Here is a 17,178-nt window from a genome sequence, read left to right on the forward strand (position 1 = left end):
AAATTTTGGGTTGATTTACACTTCTACCAGCCACTTAGGAGAATTCTAGTTGCTTCCATTTCCCCAACACCTGCCATCGTCATTCCTTTTAAAGTCAGTTATTTGGGTGGAGGGAAGCACCACATTTCAATGTGATGGACGTAGTTCTGTTATTAGGGAGCACAGAGCTACACAGAAGACGCTCTGTGTAAAACCAGAATGGGCCTCTGCATTCTGTACACCTGGAAGGATGATCATCCAGGGGAATGTGGGGAAAGCCATCTCCACACCAGGATAAAGCCCTGATGGGCCCCTTTCTGAAACAATTCACTCAGCCATGCCTTCGAGGACACTGGAGCCTGCGTATTTTCAGATTTCTGAGAGCTCAAAGTCCAAGGGCACCGTAGCCAAGTTTCCATTCCGTTTAAAATTGCTCAAGGGCTTTGTCCAAGACACTTCCAGGAGACAAAGTGGGAATCCTTCACTCATTCCATTTTATACTCGATTGTCTCCTGCCCTCATTTAATCTCCTCAGTCGACAGAGTTTACTAGAAGCAACTTGAATCTTTCCCTCTGGAAGGGCCATATCATGACTGGCTCCTGAATGATCCATGTGGAAATAGCAGTGACATTCCTTAGTTCTATTTAAAGATTTACACGACGTGGCTGAATCCAAATAGGCATTGACAAGTCAGACCAAGTGATGGTGTAAGTTCTTCCTCCAAAAGAGCAAAAGGGGAATTGCATTTTCTACATCAATATTACATTTCTGTTCTAAGATCATTCTGAAAATAAAACAACAGGAATTTTTTTTTTTTTTAAATCGTGGAGCTAGTGAATAATGGTCAAATCAAGTGTTGGTGCAACCGAGTGTGCATCTGAAACAAAAACAGCCCTTCTCTTGAGGAAAGAGGCTGTTTGCTGAGTTCCAGCATTAAGAGATGCCTGTCTCCATTAATCTACTTCATCAGATAATTGCTCAACTCTGTCTTCCAGCTGTAAAGGGAGAAGGATACAAGAAGGAACTGAACTGAGATAGTTAATATTTTGCAATGGCAGTGGGAGAAGGGACAGGGGTTAAGAGCTCGATGCCATTCTAGGAAGAGCAAATTCCAGACTGTACTCTATGCATGGATTTATTGAACAATTTAGGTAGCCACCCTCCAGAGAATTGCTGTCACCAGGAGAAGGTACTTAAAGGGCCATGTTCATCACCCCAGAACGTAGGGACTGCGGGAGAATTTTGGGTTGCTATTTTCACAGAGACATTTGTTTCCAAACAAAGGGCTTTCTGCCAGCTATTTTAGAAGCACTTGCATATATATTCAGCCAACTCTCTGTGCTGGGGATTGTCTTTGGGCACCGAGGTTTTATCAATGTCTATTTAAAGCAGATTGAAAAATAGCTCAAGATGAAAACAGAATATTTCCAGCCTAGAACGTGAGAAGAAAAAAGGATTTTTTCTTCTAGGGTTCGTATCTGGTTTCTCCCTCTCTGAAATCTCCACGTGTCTTGCCATCTTTGATGTATCTAAGCTTCATTGGTGCTGTTTCTGTTTTAGGGGTACATAAAATAATAGTGCATCTTAACAAATTATAGATTTGATGGAACATTTTTGCATGTGTGTGTGCATGTGTACAGTTTTAAGAGAAAACAAATCTCTAATACAACATATTTCTAAGCTTTATCTGGTCATAACCACCATGGAACAAACTCTGGGGTGTCATGTCGTGAGAGGGTAACATGCTATTATTATTCATGTGATGCAAAGTAGGAAAAGAGAGAAAATGGAAATGGGTTCATTAAATCAATGGAACCTAAAGTTTTCTTGAACTTAAATATTTAAGTTCATGTGATTCAAATCTCTAACTCTTGGAAAAAATCAGCCAAAAGCTACAGACTCAGAATCTCCAGTCCTCAAGTACCTCTTACTTCCGATGCATTCCAGAAATATCTAGTAGGAAGCATTGAGGAACCAAGCAAGAATCAGACTCTGTTCCTGCTCTCAAGGTACTTTGAGCCAGCAGCAGAGAGCTCCTCGTGAGGTATGTTCTCTTTCTAACATGTGCCTGCACACGTGTACACACACACACACACACACACACACACACACACACAAACACACAGGACCTCCTAGGCTTCAGAACAGTGAGACTCTGAAAGTCATCTCAACAGAGGTGCCGTCACACTGGACCTTGGCGAGTGGCTCACACCACAGTCTTTGCTGTTAGCAAAGTGTGTTTTGTGTGTGTGCGTGCATCTGAGTGCAGGTGTGTATGCGTGCTTATTTAGGAGGACGGTGCTTGAAGGAGAGCAGGGGAAGAGCAGCACAGGCAGAGAGAGCCACACACACACCCTGAGGCTGCAACACCTGACACCAAGTCGCTCCTCCTGGCTGGTGCACAGCACTCTGGGGGAGTGTGACAAGAGAGCAGCATCCGGGCAGACTGAGACAACTGTGCTAGGTTGTGCCCACGCTGAGACACTGGAGCCAATTCTGTCAGCAAGAAAGGGCCATGAATCCCAGCATGGGATCATCTGGCTCAGAGCTGTAGCTTTGCCCCTGGTCCCATCTACCTATCACTTTGCTTTGTGGGTGTAGATCTGAGCCCCCAATGGCTAATTTCAAGTTCAAGAATACTTCTTATTTTGAGTAAATGGACCATTGAGCCAGAAGGAGCATTAGCTGTTCTCTGCAGTTACTAAGAACCAGTGATGATCAATAAGCTATTCTTTTGGAGGCCAGGATGGCTCAGTGGCATGGTAGGAGGAATAGTAACAGGAGCTAACACTTAGCTAAGAACTGTTTTTAGTCCCTGCCACATATTAACTCATCTACTCTTTGCAATAGCCACATGAAGTAAGTACTATTATTATCTTCATGTCACAAAGATGATGAAGCACACAGATAATCAAAACCTGCGTAAGAACACACAGAGCCAAGTGGCAGGTGTGTATGCGTGCTTATTTAGGAGGACGGTGCTTGAAGGAGAGCAGGGGAAGAGCAGCCTGCTCTCTGAACCCAGGCTGCCCCTTGAGCCTATGCATCAAGCTGCAAGGCTACCATGAGTAAACAGAGCAATATGCCCTCTATCAGATCACCAGGGTGCTTTAAATCCCACTGTGAAGACCGGCCCATCCAGGGATCCTTTGTTTTATAAGGATAAGACTAAACTCCAAGGATCTAAGAAAAGCAAGACCCAGTTGTCCAACAAATTGTGCACAGTTTGGGAGGTGAGGAAGGGTAGGGAGAAATACAGCAGAACAGAGACAGCCCTGGGGGAAAATGACCAGCAATCAAGGTACCACAGGAACTCTGGAGGGGGCCCAGACTGCAGCTCCGGGCTGATTCCATCCTTGTTAAGACTCAAGAACACTTGACCAGCTAATGATAAAAGCAGGGTTTCCTAAACTTCACCCCATTCCTTCACAATTTTTCACATATTCACATACTCCTCCTATTCTCTTATGATTTCATTTTCAATTGATTTTCTTTTTTGCTCAAATAAAATTAAGAAGATTTTGGTACTACAACCATAAAAGAAAAATTAGTATCATTTATCATAAATGCAAAGGTTAAAAATAAACAAGGTTTTCATGTCAATGGTCTGTTTTTGCAAAAAAAAGTTTTCTTGGAATAAAATCATGCTCAATTTTGAAGTTCTCATGCTGAAAGAGCAGAATAGTTATAATTATTCCCACATAGCCCTAAAAGGTTGAAAATATTAACCATGTATAACCATTTCAAAAAACATTTGCAGATCTCTGAAATAATTACAATTCAATCCTACCTACATATTGTTGCCTATCTTTTTTCTGTTAAAAAGAGAGATTAAGAAAAGTTTGAAAAGTATTAATTAAGGATATACTGGCATAAATCTGAGATTTTTCTCACTGGTAATAAAAGATGAAATGAATATTGAATAGGGAATAACTTCATACAACTTGATACTATTCTATGCCAACTTCAACATGCTCTAAAATTATATTTCATATTACTGTGTGTAGTTTATAGAAAACTACTGCATTAGACTAGTGTATGTATCAAATCATATTTACAAGATAGCATACTTGATTTAGGAGCAAATATGGGTGAAGAAACCAAAAACTTGCAGGTAGCCTTGACCATATGCAAGAACGTCACCGTTAGAGAAGCAAAGTCTAGATGAAAGAATTCTGGGATTGAAATTAAGATGCAGTGGTGTTGGGGCTGGGGATGTGGCTCAAGTGGTAGCGCGCTCGCCTGGCATGCGTGCTGCCCGGGTTCGATCCTCAGCACCACATACCAACAAAGATGTTGTGTCCGCCGAGAACTAAAAAATAAATATTTAAAAAAAAATTCTCTCTCTCTCTCTCTCTCTCTCTCTCTCTCTCTCTTTAAAATAAATAAATAAATAAAAATTTAAAAAAAAAAAAAAAGATGCAGTGGTGTTGTATAGCAGTATGACTTTAGGCAGGTTTCCTTATCTCTTTGAGTCTCAGAAATGGAGAATGAATAGTATAGCTGTCCTAGCCACCAGACAGAATCACCTGAAGTCTTGGGCTCCTGCTATACTTTGGATCTAAAATGTCCTCCAACTAAGCATGGTGGTTCAGGCCAGTAATATTTGCTATTTGTAGAACTGAAGGTTGAGGCAGGAGGAACACAAGTTCAAGGCCAGAGCCTCATATACTTGCTGAGACCCTGTCTCAAAATAAAAAAATAAAAAGAGCAGGGCTGTAGCTCAGTAGTAAAGCATTCCTTGGTTCAATTCCCAGTACCAAAAACACAAATAAAATAAAATATCCTCCAAAGACTCAAATGTTGATGCTGCGGTCTACACAGTGACACTAATGGTAACCAGTGGAGCCTTCAGGAGGTGGGGCTTAGTGGAAGGAAGTTAGGTCATTAGGGGGTGTGCCCTTAAAGGGGATATTGGGAACTCAGGCCGCTCCTCTCTCTCTCCCTCTCTCTCTTTCTCTCACTTTGCTTCCTGGTGGCCCTGCGGTAAGTAACTTTGCTCTACCACATACTTCCTGCCATGATGTTCTGTCTCACCACATGCCCCAAACCAATGGAACCAGCCAACCATGAAATGAAACTTCTGAAACCATGAGCCAAAATCAACCTCTCTCTCCTGTTGATTATCTCAGGTCTTCGTCACAGCAACAGAAAGCTGACACAGACACTGTGCCTCTGGTAAAGTACTTTGTGACCGACCATCAACTGTCATGGTACCAAGGATGTCCTTCATGGCTTTCTTCTCATAATGGCTGGCGGCAAAAACAGTCCTGCTGAAGAGGCCAAAGAGTGAGTAAGATTTGGTTGGAGAGGGGAGATGACAGATCCAAAGGTCACAAAAGTCCCCAATAGAGCATGAGGAGACATGGAAGGTGCCAAATCAGACAAGAAAGGAAGGTAATAGGAGGGAGGGAAGGCTTTGCCTCCATGGTGACTCAGCACTGCCTGGGAGACCTTGAGGGCCTCACCTTGAGATGACTCATGCAGGAAGGGGGCAGCATCCTTTCTAACACCCTAGTTCGGTTTTCTCCCTGGAGTTGGGTTCCATGATACCAGGATACTTTCCCATTCTCTGATTACACATGTCTCAGACTCTCCCAGCAAATGAGCCATCTGTCTCCCGGTTTACAGTAGCTGAGGAAGGTGGTTATTTATTTTTAGGAAGCGTGCTGGACAACTTCACGTTTAATGCTTTGACATCATATTTGGGTCTGTCCATCTATATCGTGGTATTAAAAAAAAAACAATTCAAAACCCAAAGGAGGTTCCTCTCTTCCCTTGTCTCCAAAAGTAAAATCAAGGCTGTAGTTATAACAACAAAAAGCTCTGCCGGCAGCAATGGCTGCACAAAACTGTGTCCCCACCAAAGAATCTGAGAGAATGGCTGCCACTTTTTAGCACCGACTGTGTGCCAGGCGTGGTGTTAAAGGCTTTACCCTCATGAAGTCGGATCCACAAAACCACCCTGCACGGTTGCTGGCACAATATCCACGTGTGAGTTTGCTCTTTGCAGTTGAAACAAAATTATGCAATTGGCTCAAGTGGAGATAGCTGGCGGGCAGGGCTAGATCGAAACCTGGCTCAGGTTTAAACTTCAAGGCCCCTTATTCTTTCTCTTGCTCTGTTCTGTGGTGTAACAGAAATCTCTCATTTTTCTAAGGTGAGAATATATTGAGTGTCCCCTCTTTAGGAGACAGGCAGTAGGGAGAAATGTGTTAGTAAAGCTGAAGGAATTTTAATACTTCCTCTGCAGTCTGCGTGTTAATGGGCCTGAAGTCCCACAGTGGCTCTGACATCACTAGTCAGTTGATGCCCAAATGGGATCCACTTTTTTTTTTTTTAAATCTCCTAGACGGATGCAGGAAAACATTGACATTTGGCAAGTAGAAAAGGACAGCAGATTTTTATTTTCCAGTTTCTATGACATATTTAGATATAAAAATACAAAGTTTCCAGCCTTCACTTACACATTTTTTGGGGGAGGGTGCTCTTTAGGGATTTGTGCGTCTTGGAGCAAAAGGAGAGGGTGGGGGTGGGGGTTAATGGTACATCTCTGTGGGGCAGAACCAAATGATCACCATGAACCTTGGAAATGCAGTAACAAGCTGGGATGTAGCATGGGAACAAATGAAGAAATAAACTAAAATTAGAAAGACATTAAGTGTCCTGATGATGATTTTTATGTAATTTCCCAAGTACACAGGGCAACTTGCAATATGAATTTCCTTGTTATTAAGCCAGTAAAATCCAGCAGTAGAACCAACGAGCACATCAATATAATTGGTACACCAGCAAAGGTGATTTTAACTGAGGTTAAGTGCCTTTGCTCCAAAAGGTTTGTTTTAATGTAAGTTTAACACTAAGCGGGAAATGAGAGAGAAGCCCAGAACAACAAAATTCTCTGGCAGAAGTTTCTAAGCGTCTGCACGCAGCACATTTATTCCATCCTGTCGACCCAAGGGGACATTCATAGACTTTATAAAAAAAAAAAAAAAAAAGTGTTTTTAAGCTCAATGTGCCCCAAATGAGAGGGTGTCAATGAGTGCTTGGGGACTCTTAAATTCAGAGATAATTCAATTGCTCTATGCTACAAATACATTTATGAGGCTGTCAGAGAACAACAATAATAATATGCTGTGAAATAAATACTACACATAGCATCCTCAAACGAAACCAAAGATACCTTTTGTCCACCACTCAAGGACATAAGCCACATACATATAATCACAAAAAGCAATAGAAAGAGGTTCCCTTGGCGAATCTGCGGTTTTCAGAAAGAAAAGTAGAAATAGATCATGGGTGGTACCTCCCATAGCAAGTTTGTTATAAGCGCAAGGTGTGTCCTCTAACCTGAGAGGACAGTGGCCAATAGGAACCTGCTCAAAGGTTAGAGGCCCTCAGGATCCACTACTAACCCTTCCTCACAGCTCACAAAGCATGATTCTGCCCTAATTCCTGTCTTCCATCTTCCTCTGGACCCCTGGATCCCCATATGCAGCCTGGCCCAGGGCCCTGCTTCTTGTCCCCTTGAGCAATTTGGTAGCCAAGCTGTGGCAAAGGTGAGCCCCGAGCCCTTCCGTTTGCCCCTCTCTGCTGCTCTGCTCAGCTGGGCTTTCACCTTACACAGTTAAACAAGACGCCTGCTCACTGGCAAACAGGCCAGAGGATCTCGTGTCTTCCAGGGAGGGAACTGGAAAGAGGAAGCCGTTGGTGGAGAAGCTGTTGTCCAAACAGGATTTAAAAGCATCAATTCTCAGGCCACGCCTGGGCTCTTGGTCAATACTCGTGTTCCAGGTAGAAAACCACCAGCCTAGAGAAGTGGAATAACTTGTTCTGTTATTCAACAGATAAGTGAGTGAGGACTATTTGAATAGATACACACCCAGAATTGTGTGTCTGGTGACTTTTCAGAAAATAAAACCAGAAAGAAGCTGGGCTTTCGGGGGGGGGGGGGGGAGGCCACATTTAACCACCTGACCAATCTAAGTTTACTGAGCAAAGCAGGGTGCTAAGTTTTGAGGTTAAAAGGAGAAGATGGCGTAAGGCTTACTTTTCAGGAGTTGAACACTACATTGATTTTAGCCAAAAGGCAGAGAGGGATACTTTGGGAGTTTATAAACAAGCCAGGAAAGCTATCTGAAGTGGGAAGAATGACTCTGTGATATAATGAGTTTGTGGTCCAGGGGGAATCTGGGACGTACTTGGGGAGAACAATGCCTCCATGAGTTGGGTGGGGTGGAGGGGAGGCTTCACAGAGGAAATGACATTTTACAGTCACTTGGAGTTCCCCTGGAGGAGGAGGAGTTGGGTACTAATGAAAATATAAGACTTGCCCTCCAGTGTGGCTAGAAGCATGGTGTCCACTAGAGAGCACAGATGGAGATGACAAGCAGCCATAAGTGGAATACACAGGTACTAGACCCACCTCTTAAAAGAGACGTTGCTATACTATCTATAGCCAGTCAGCCAAACCCAAACCCCACCCCTTTGTCCTGTTTTTATAAAGTTTTATTTATGAAGTTTTATTTAAAGTCAAATAAAGTTAAACAAATGTTTTGTTCAAATATTTGTTTAAATACTGTTGGTTGTTTGTTTAAATATTTTCTATGACTGCTTGTTTGTTTAAATATTTTCTATGCCTGCTTTGGTGTTATGAATGGCAGGGATCACATCCTCCACAAAGCCAAAAATGTTTTCTAAAATTTCAAACATTTTTAAAAAGTCTAGTCCTAAAAATAAATAAATAAATAAATAAATAAATAAAAAGTTTCCTAGCCAGGTGCAGTGGTGCATGTCGATAATCCCAGTGGTTTAGGAGTCTGAGGCAAAAGGATTGCAAGTTTGAGGCCAGCCTTAGCAATTTAGCAAGGCTCTAAGCAACTTAATGAGAAATTGTCTCAAAATAAAAAAATAAAATAAAAAGGACTGGAGGTAGTTCAGTGGGAAACTCCCCCTGGGTTAAATCCCCAGTACCAAAAAAAATTGCTAACGCCTTCCTTAAGGATCCAAACAATTCATTTGAATTTTTGTAACTGCATAGGATGGAGCTTTCTAGGGCCTTCTTCCTATAGTCTCCAAATGCATCATCTTAAACCTCCTTCCACATCATGGACAATTAGCTGTCCATCTGTATCCTAAGCTGGATACCTGGACATCTCTTTCGCAATCCTAAATGTTAGAGCATCATATATCATTTCTGGTTTTTTTATTTCTTGTTTTGACTCAGGGTTGTTGCATTGTTACAAGCCTCTTGCCCCACCAGGAGAAGCTCATCACTAGACATGGGCTCATTTTGCTTCTTTTGCCTCCTTCTCCAATTCTTCATAAATTTTTGCACCACTTTTAGAATGCTGCTAAAAATTGTTTTTTTTTCCCTCTTGCCATTACCACTCTCAAATTCCACACTCTGACAGACAACTATTCCTCTGCAAGAAAAGAAAAAAAAATTTTTTTAAAGGCTTCCCTGACTCTATAAAGCCCTTGGAAAATATAAGTTAAATCAACCAGCATTTACAAAACAGGAAAATGTAGAAATAATCCTAGCTTTCTAATAGGCCATGTTAAAGGATTTCTTTTACTAGTAAATCCCCTTACACGTTTAAAATCAAATTTGATCTATAAGAATTAAATTTGCACATGATTTTCTAGGGAATACATCTCTAATATAAAACAAGGAGTGTGGTTATTGTTTTATTAACCACTGGCAATAAAATAGAGTAGAAAAAGTAATTCAGAGTTTTAAAACCTGCTTTTTATGGCATGTAGTATATATTTCGGTTTGAATACAGACTTTATCATCAAACTGCCTTGATCTAAACCCCAGCACTGCCCCTTACTAACTGTGTTATCTTGAACAAGGTAAATAACCTCTCTGTGTCTCAGCTTCTACAATTGCCAAAAGGGAAAGGGGAAGAATTATAAATGAACTATCTCCTAGGACTGCCATCAGGACAGATGGGATGCAGCATGAAAGGTGGTTAGTGCCGTACTTGGGACGTAGAGAACACTCTTTTTGGTTAGCTATGACCATACCTCATGCATGCTCGGCCAGTGCTGTACCACCTAGCCACACTTCCTGTCCTTCTGACCCCTCAATGAGGATCAGTTCTGCATACTCTGGCCCATATGATTTAGGTGGAATCAATCTTAACTCTAGGCTTGGGGGTCTGACTCACGATCCACACCTAGCTAATGACAATGTTCTACCTCCTGGACAAAGCAATGCACCCATAGCTGGGTATATGACCCAAGTAAGACCCGTGAGGATGCATCTCTAGGTTTTGAGGGATGCTCAGGACCTAAGAGCCTTTCCCTTTGCCAGATAGATGACCACCCGGGCACTTCTGGTGTCCATCATAGCCAGCCACAGGGAAGATCTTCCAGAGAAGGAGGCCTACATGCCACAAAACATCTGTGAGGGTTAAATCCAAGGGGTTCTGATACATACTCATGATATTGGCATGTCCTAGGGAAAGGACAGAATCTTGCTGATTCTTCTGTGGCAGAAAAAGGGTGAGGAGAGGGGGCAGACTTGAATTGTGGACTTGGTTCTGTCTTTAGCCAGAGATTGCTGGGAAAACAGGTTCGCCTTTCCGGGTCCCGCTGTACTTGTATGTCAAATAAGAGGGGAGTGAAAACCAATCTCCAAGCTCCCTTTTCAGTTCTCACATTCTGTAAGGATCTATTCATCTTGGGTTCATTGCAGTGACGTATACCGTGGTATAATTGGTTACCGATTCTCATATTTGCCTGCTTCCCTCTGTTTCAACTTTAAAAATATTCTATTAGACTCTCAATTCTTATACACCAAGTGTTGATTTCCCCTTCAATTTCCTTCCAAGAAAAAAAAAAACATTTATTTTTGTGTACTTGGACATAATGATCCCATTTTCTTCCCATTTCTATATTTTTAAATCTAATTAAGGTGATAAGTTCCTTGAGAGTTGAAGCTAGAGTTTTCCTGTGGGTGTAAACATTATTTTTTTTTTAATTGCCAACCAAGCTGCCAGTTTTTACTGAGCAGCAGGATATGGGTTTTAAGTAATGTAAGCAGGAAATGGGTCTCTGGCCCACACCAAATAAATGCAAAAGGACTGATTTTCCCTGAATTCACATCTGGCTTACTCATTTATAATTTCAGTTGGAACTGAAATTCTCCCACAAAAGGCAGTGTCGACATCCACGGGTACGGAACGTCAGACCAAAAGTGGAGCATGAGGTGACCATCCTGTGAGGTCCACGCCTAGAAATAATCTGGTAATATTTCAGGTCATGCTTTTCTCTCTCATGTTAGAATGTGGGCCCAGAGATAATTGAATATTAGCTTCAAATCTCCCATTCATTGATTTCAAATAATTCAATAGCGACTAAGTTTGAAGAGGTCAAAGGAAACTGGATGAAAACTTGCAGGAAAACTGTCCTTCAGGGAACAGTCCACGCTGCATGCTTCCCTGACTAATGACCTAGCCTATTCTTGCTCGCGGGGAATCTAAAAATGACCAGGAGCCCATCTCCAAAGGCCTTAATGGGTACTTCTAGGTAAATAGAACCAAATGGCCTGGAGGCAGTGCTTCACCCGGCCCAATGGTTGAGCCATTGGAGGATGCTATTAAGGGCTTAATATCTTTCTTTCCATTTTCCTATGCACAGCTGCTTTGTCCTGGGGTGGACTTCTCCTGGAGTGGGGAGCAGAGCTATCGGGCACTGGTACCTATGCGCGTCCCTGTTTCCATGTAACTGGAGAGGAGGGTGCTTCCATCCCAATATTCTGAGTGTGAGTGTGGAATTGCCTTCTCCTGGACTGGCTTTGGATTCTTATTCACACAAGGCACTGACAATTGTGGCCAGATGAGAGAAGAGGCTGGAACTGCCTTGAGACAACAGAGTTAATCCCACCCAACCCTAAAGTGTAGAAACCCAATAAGTCTGAGTACAGTTAGAAAAGATGGCTGCAAGAAACATCTGCTACCAAAAAAAAAAAATATATATATATATATATCCATTGCAGTCCCTGAGTCGCAGCTCCTAGCAGAAGGCCAGTCTTAGCTTAACACCCTCAGAACAATTCTGCTTGGTACAGAACAATACTGCTTTCGCTCTTTGGTCAGACTTCTCCCCAGGATCTCATTTCCCAGGTTACAAATCAAGGAATTCTTGATTTATTACCTGGTTCTTCTAAACCCATTACAGGATCAGGGTCGGGGTGCCTGGGCTTTTCCTCCCACACTCTGATCGGATGCTAGCACACCTCAGGCAACTCCAAAGTCCCCGCACAGCACCCAGTCCAGAGATTCACACACACAGTGGGCCTTCACAAACTGCCAGGTGATGGAAGGAATCAGAAAGTGCTTCTTCACCTGCCACCCGTCCCTATGACTTCCTTAGCCTCGTCAAGTTATTCACCTCTCCCTTTCTTATTTCTTACATTTGAAAGCATCCAAGGGAGAACGCGAATAATGAAAAATTTTTTGTAGCCTATATATTCTCGTCCATGTTAAAGCGTGTGTATTTCAAGTCCCCATTATTAGACGATCATGGACCCACAACCAACGTTTACTTTATTAGAATCTTCTCTTGCATCAATACAATGTATTATCGCTTGAAAGAGGTGACTTGGAAGAAAGAAGCTAAAATCAAGTTGGGGGAAGATGTCAATGCCCCACATTTCAAAATGTTTCTTGTGAAATGAAAGTGATAACGCTCCTTCCCATCCAAAGTTGGGCAAATTAGTACTTCTGCTTATATTCATGTTTTTCGGCTTCATTTTTATCCTTGCTGGTACAAAGATCCTTATTCCCACTGTCAAGATTAAGGAAATGGAGTCACCAAGTGGCTTGTCGTATGTGTGGGTTACTCGCAGCTCTGCCATATATAGAGTAACTGTTTTGAATACAAATCTGCCTTCCACAGCACCTGACTCCTGCCTTCCACCAACTGCCACTCAAGTTTTATCTGAAAATCTCCATAGTTACTCCACTTTCAGGCCACCTCTGTTTATACCTACCCTTGGCCATGTATCATTAGTGTCATGTATGAATTTTACATACTGTCGTCCTTCATGATTTGACTTTGGAAGCTGAGCAAATATATTTATAGATAAGGCAAACAGGGGGGAAAAACTTTTTTTGAGATTCCACTTACATTCTTTGGACATTCCCACTTCAAAGCACTTCTGGAGTCGACAGTACTGGCATCGATTCCGGGTGACTTTATTAATAACACAGTTCTTATCTCGGTGACAAGTGTAAATCATGTTCTTCTGAATACTTCTGCGGAAAAAGCCCTGTAAGCCAGAAGAGGATGAGAAACTAAGTGAAACAGCTCAGTTTCATGAGAAATCAGACCCAACCTTACCAAGGCATTCACTGCTTTTTTCTTTGAGTAATGTAGTGAGGGCAGCAGAAAAGTTAACTTATTAAAACCTGAAAACTCTTGTGAAATATTAATAGCTCTCCCTTTGTTGTAAACCCAAAAGCCCCTTTTAATCAAAACTAGACAAGACCGTTATTATCTTGCTAAAAGAAAATGAATACCAAGCTGATTCATTTGGAAAACATCATGCAGAGTTGGGATCCCTCCAAACTGCCTGAGCTTAACTAGCTCTCTTGCTGAACAGAACAACTTCAGGTGAACCCGCTACCAACACACCCAATATACGAAGCATTGCATCTGCAAAAGAAATTATTTGCATCTTGCAAGAATCAGGTCTTTTCAAGGAGTCTTCTCCAAGTTCTTTCATGTATTTAGCTTCTATCATAACTTCTAAAATACGATTTAATCTACGGAGTGTTTAGAAAAAGAATCATCCAAAATTGAAAACAGAGAATAAAAATGAATGTCTGCCTATTTAGTGGCACACTGGAGGTGTGCCATCAAATTTGGTAGCCATTAGTCACATGTGGCTATTTAAATCAAAATTATGAAATGAATATTAAACAAAAATTTAGATCCTCAGTTGTCCTAGCTACATTTCAAATGTTCAACAGGCACACATGGCTGACGGCTGCTGCACTGAACCACACACAAAATAATTCCATCACTGCAGAAAGTTCTACTGGGCAGCACTCACTGTACAGCAGCACTAACTGACAAGCCCACTGAAGGGCACTGAATGATCTTTGGAATTAAAACTTTGTTTGACATACTTTTTACTACTGAGCGAATCCAGATTCTAATTGTTTAAAATATTATTTATTGATTTAGGTGGTACTGGGGATTGAACCCAGGGCTTCGTGCATGCTAGGTGAGTGTTCTGTCATGAAACTATACCTCCAGCCTTGACCTAGACTCTATAAAAATTGCAGAGGACTGGCAAATTACACAAGTTTTTGTCTAGTGTAAGTACAAAGGATTTCTGCCCAGATGAAAAATAGTTCTTAAGATTATTATTTTATTGTCTTGGAGGACAGAACAACATTTGCATCTAACTTTGCGTTCCCTCTCTCTCTCTCTCTCTCTCTCTCTCTCTCTCTCAATATATATATATATATACAAGATACAATATCTTTAATTAACTAATTTTATTCTTATGTGATGCTGAGGATCGAACCCAGGGCCTCGCCCGTGGTAGGCAAGTACTCTACTGCTGAGCCACAACTCCAGCCCCAGAACTTTGCATTCTTTCCTTGTACCACACCTATCTACTTACCTGCCTACCCAGGTATTTTTCTCCTACCATCCTTTGAACCAGCCTTCACATCTACTATTTCCCTCATCAAGGAGTTAGATACATTTTTGACATGTGCTTACTGAATAATCTTGGTTTTTATTTTTTAACTTTTGAAAATTATATTTTGACAAAAGAAAAGATTTATCCTGATTTCTGTGAAGCATTGATGGATTAATGCAGACTTGAGAGTCTACTAGCAAGGGTTTTTAATGTTCTCTTTCCCTCCCCCATCTATCATGTTGCTTGGCAGATGATGGATAATCAAGTGATGCTTATTGAAATCACAGATGAATAAATAATGAGTGGTGAAGGGTATATCTGCTATCTGCTATCTTCTCTCTCTCTCTCTCTCTCTCTCTCTCTCTCTCTCTCTGTCTCTCTCTGTCTCTCTTCCTCTCTCTCTCTCCCTCTCTCTATCTGTTACTGGGGATTAAACCCAGGGGCACTTTACCACTGAGCCACATCTCCAGCCCTTTTTATTTTTTATTTTGAGACAGGGTTTTGCTAAGTTGCTTAGGTCCTCTCTAAGTTGCTGAGGCTGGACTCAAACTTGCGATCCTTCCACCTCAGCCTCCCAAGCCATTGGGATTACAATCGTGAACCACTGCCCTCTCCCATATATTTTCTCTGTTTTAATCACCCAACAGAAGCCTCTCTGTTGCACTATGTATTAAAAGCCAGGATTTCACTTTATCAGTTGTGACATGACTAGACCTATGCAAGAAATAATTCTTCTGAATGAAGAAAACACACCAGTGGATGTACTGAGTAGAAAGTAAGCCTCAGCATCTGAGCACTGCTTTCCCTGTAGTACATTAACACTGCAGGAGCCAGAACCAGCAACGAACGCACAAAGCTAAAGCACATTAACAAGGAGAGCTCATGGAACACACGTTGTGTAGGATATTTCCGTGGGCACCCTCGGATTCTAGTGTCTAAATACACATATTTTTACTGGCATGGTTCAATTGCAACTGCCTGGAAGCCTGGTGTAAGATTGCAACTCTTGTCCCCCTGTCCTCCTCCCTACACAGACATTTTCCAAGAAAACAGTTTATTTTTATATCTCTGGAGCTACAAATAGGCTCAGAATCTAAAATACTGGGTTACAAGTATTCTAAAAAGCCTGACGGACTCTCTGTGGAGTGGTCACCTCAAAACCTGCCTTCCCCTGCAAGAAATACCCACAGGACCGCTTTTGGCTTCCAGATGCACAAACTCAATTTACAGAAACTTCCATTCCTCCTGTGCCAAAAAGCAGGGCCAGAAGGAGAGGTCTGGCCTCTTGTGTACATGTGGAAAAGGTGTGGCAGAGCAAAGGTGACCTTCCCTGTTTATTAAAAACCTAATATTCAGTTCAGCAAATTCTTCATGAGTGACCAGGGAGCAGAGAAAAACAATCTCATGATGCTCAAGTGAGAGAAGAAGAGAAGGAGAGAGAATTAAAGAACTTTATATGTCACTCATTAGCCAGCCCGTGTGGCTCGGTAACAATGACGACAGAAACTGAATAGGACTTCTTGGTTTTCCAAATCAGATATTTGGCAGGATTTCAGGAGAAGGTCTACGTTTCAGTAAATCATTTCCACCGTGGTAGAATTCTTGCTGACTAAAATGTAAGTGGTAAGGTATTTTTATGCACAGTTTGGGTAAACAGAAATGTCCTCTGAGTCTCAAAGAAGTTTGCATCCAACAAAGCCTTCTCCTCTTGCAAAGTATAAAATAAACTTTCCTCCCCGGGAGAACACTGCTTAGAGGATCCAGTGATGATGGGCGATAGGGCACATTCCCATTATTTAATATTTTCTGTTAATATTTAATATTTTTATGTAAGCTGACACCTCCCTTTTCTTCTAACATGACTCAAAATGGAAAATTTTCATCTCTGGCTTAATTGGAAAACCAGCGCCAAGTGTCCACATGAGAAGGTACTCATAAAATAAATAAAACAAAGTCAAATAATACAATATTCAGATGTTATTTCACTCTCACTGGATACTGGATCTACTGAAGGGCCAGGAGCCCCGGGCCTCCTCACTCCTTGCTGAAATGGGAGCTGAGCAGGTGTTAGAGACATATCAGGGCTGACATAAGACTTTCTCTTTGAGGAATTCTGAGAATGAATAAAGTTTCTCACAGTGGGATTCATTGTGATTGAAAGTCATGGATGTGTCCCATCGACAATTAGGAGCCTCAATAAAATAAAATAAAATAAAATAAAATGAGGAGCGTCATAGGTTGGGAAACAAAACTCTGATCCAAAATTTGTCATATGTCAAAATGGGCTTCCCAAGTACAAACTACATGCCAACGTGACTGTTCTTGGAGCAGATGGATGGGTGGACACATCTGGAGGAGAACAGACCAAAAAGCTGAGCATGTAGACAGGAAGGATTGGGTGCCTCTTGGAGGACTGAGCTGTGGGTGAGGACAGGGAGCAGGCAGTAGAGAAACAGCCCTGGAATTGTGGGGTTGAACCCCTGGGCAGCAGCCTTCTCATTACCACTGTGAGGACTTTCCTGAGTCCCAA

At 41.8% G+C, this 17,178-nt stretch overlaps 1 protein-coding gene across 1 annotated transcript in view; it reads right to left on the minus strand.

The window, feature by feature from the left end:
• Rarb (retinoic acid receptor beta) overlaps positions 1-17,178 on the minus strand; it is a 707,451-nt gene that overhangs the window by 79,682 nt on the left and 610,591 nt on the right. The window contains 1 exon segment of the mRNA XM_078038286.1: positions 13,121-13,262. Coding sequence (XP_077894412.1) covers positions 13,121-13,262 — 142 coding nt within the window.

This window comes from Ictidomys tridecemlineatus, chromosome 2 (assembly GCF_052094955.1).
Source record: "Ictidomys tridecemlineatus isolate mIctTri1 chromosome 2, mIctTri1.hap1, whole genome shotgun sequence".
In the NCBI taxonomy this organism is placed as follows: Eukaryota; Metazoa; Chordata; class Mammalia; order Rodentia; family Sciuridae; genus Ictidomys; species Ictidomys tridecemlineatus.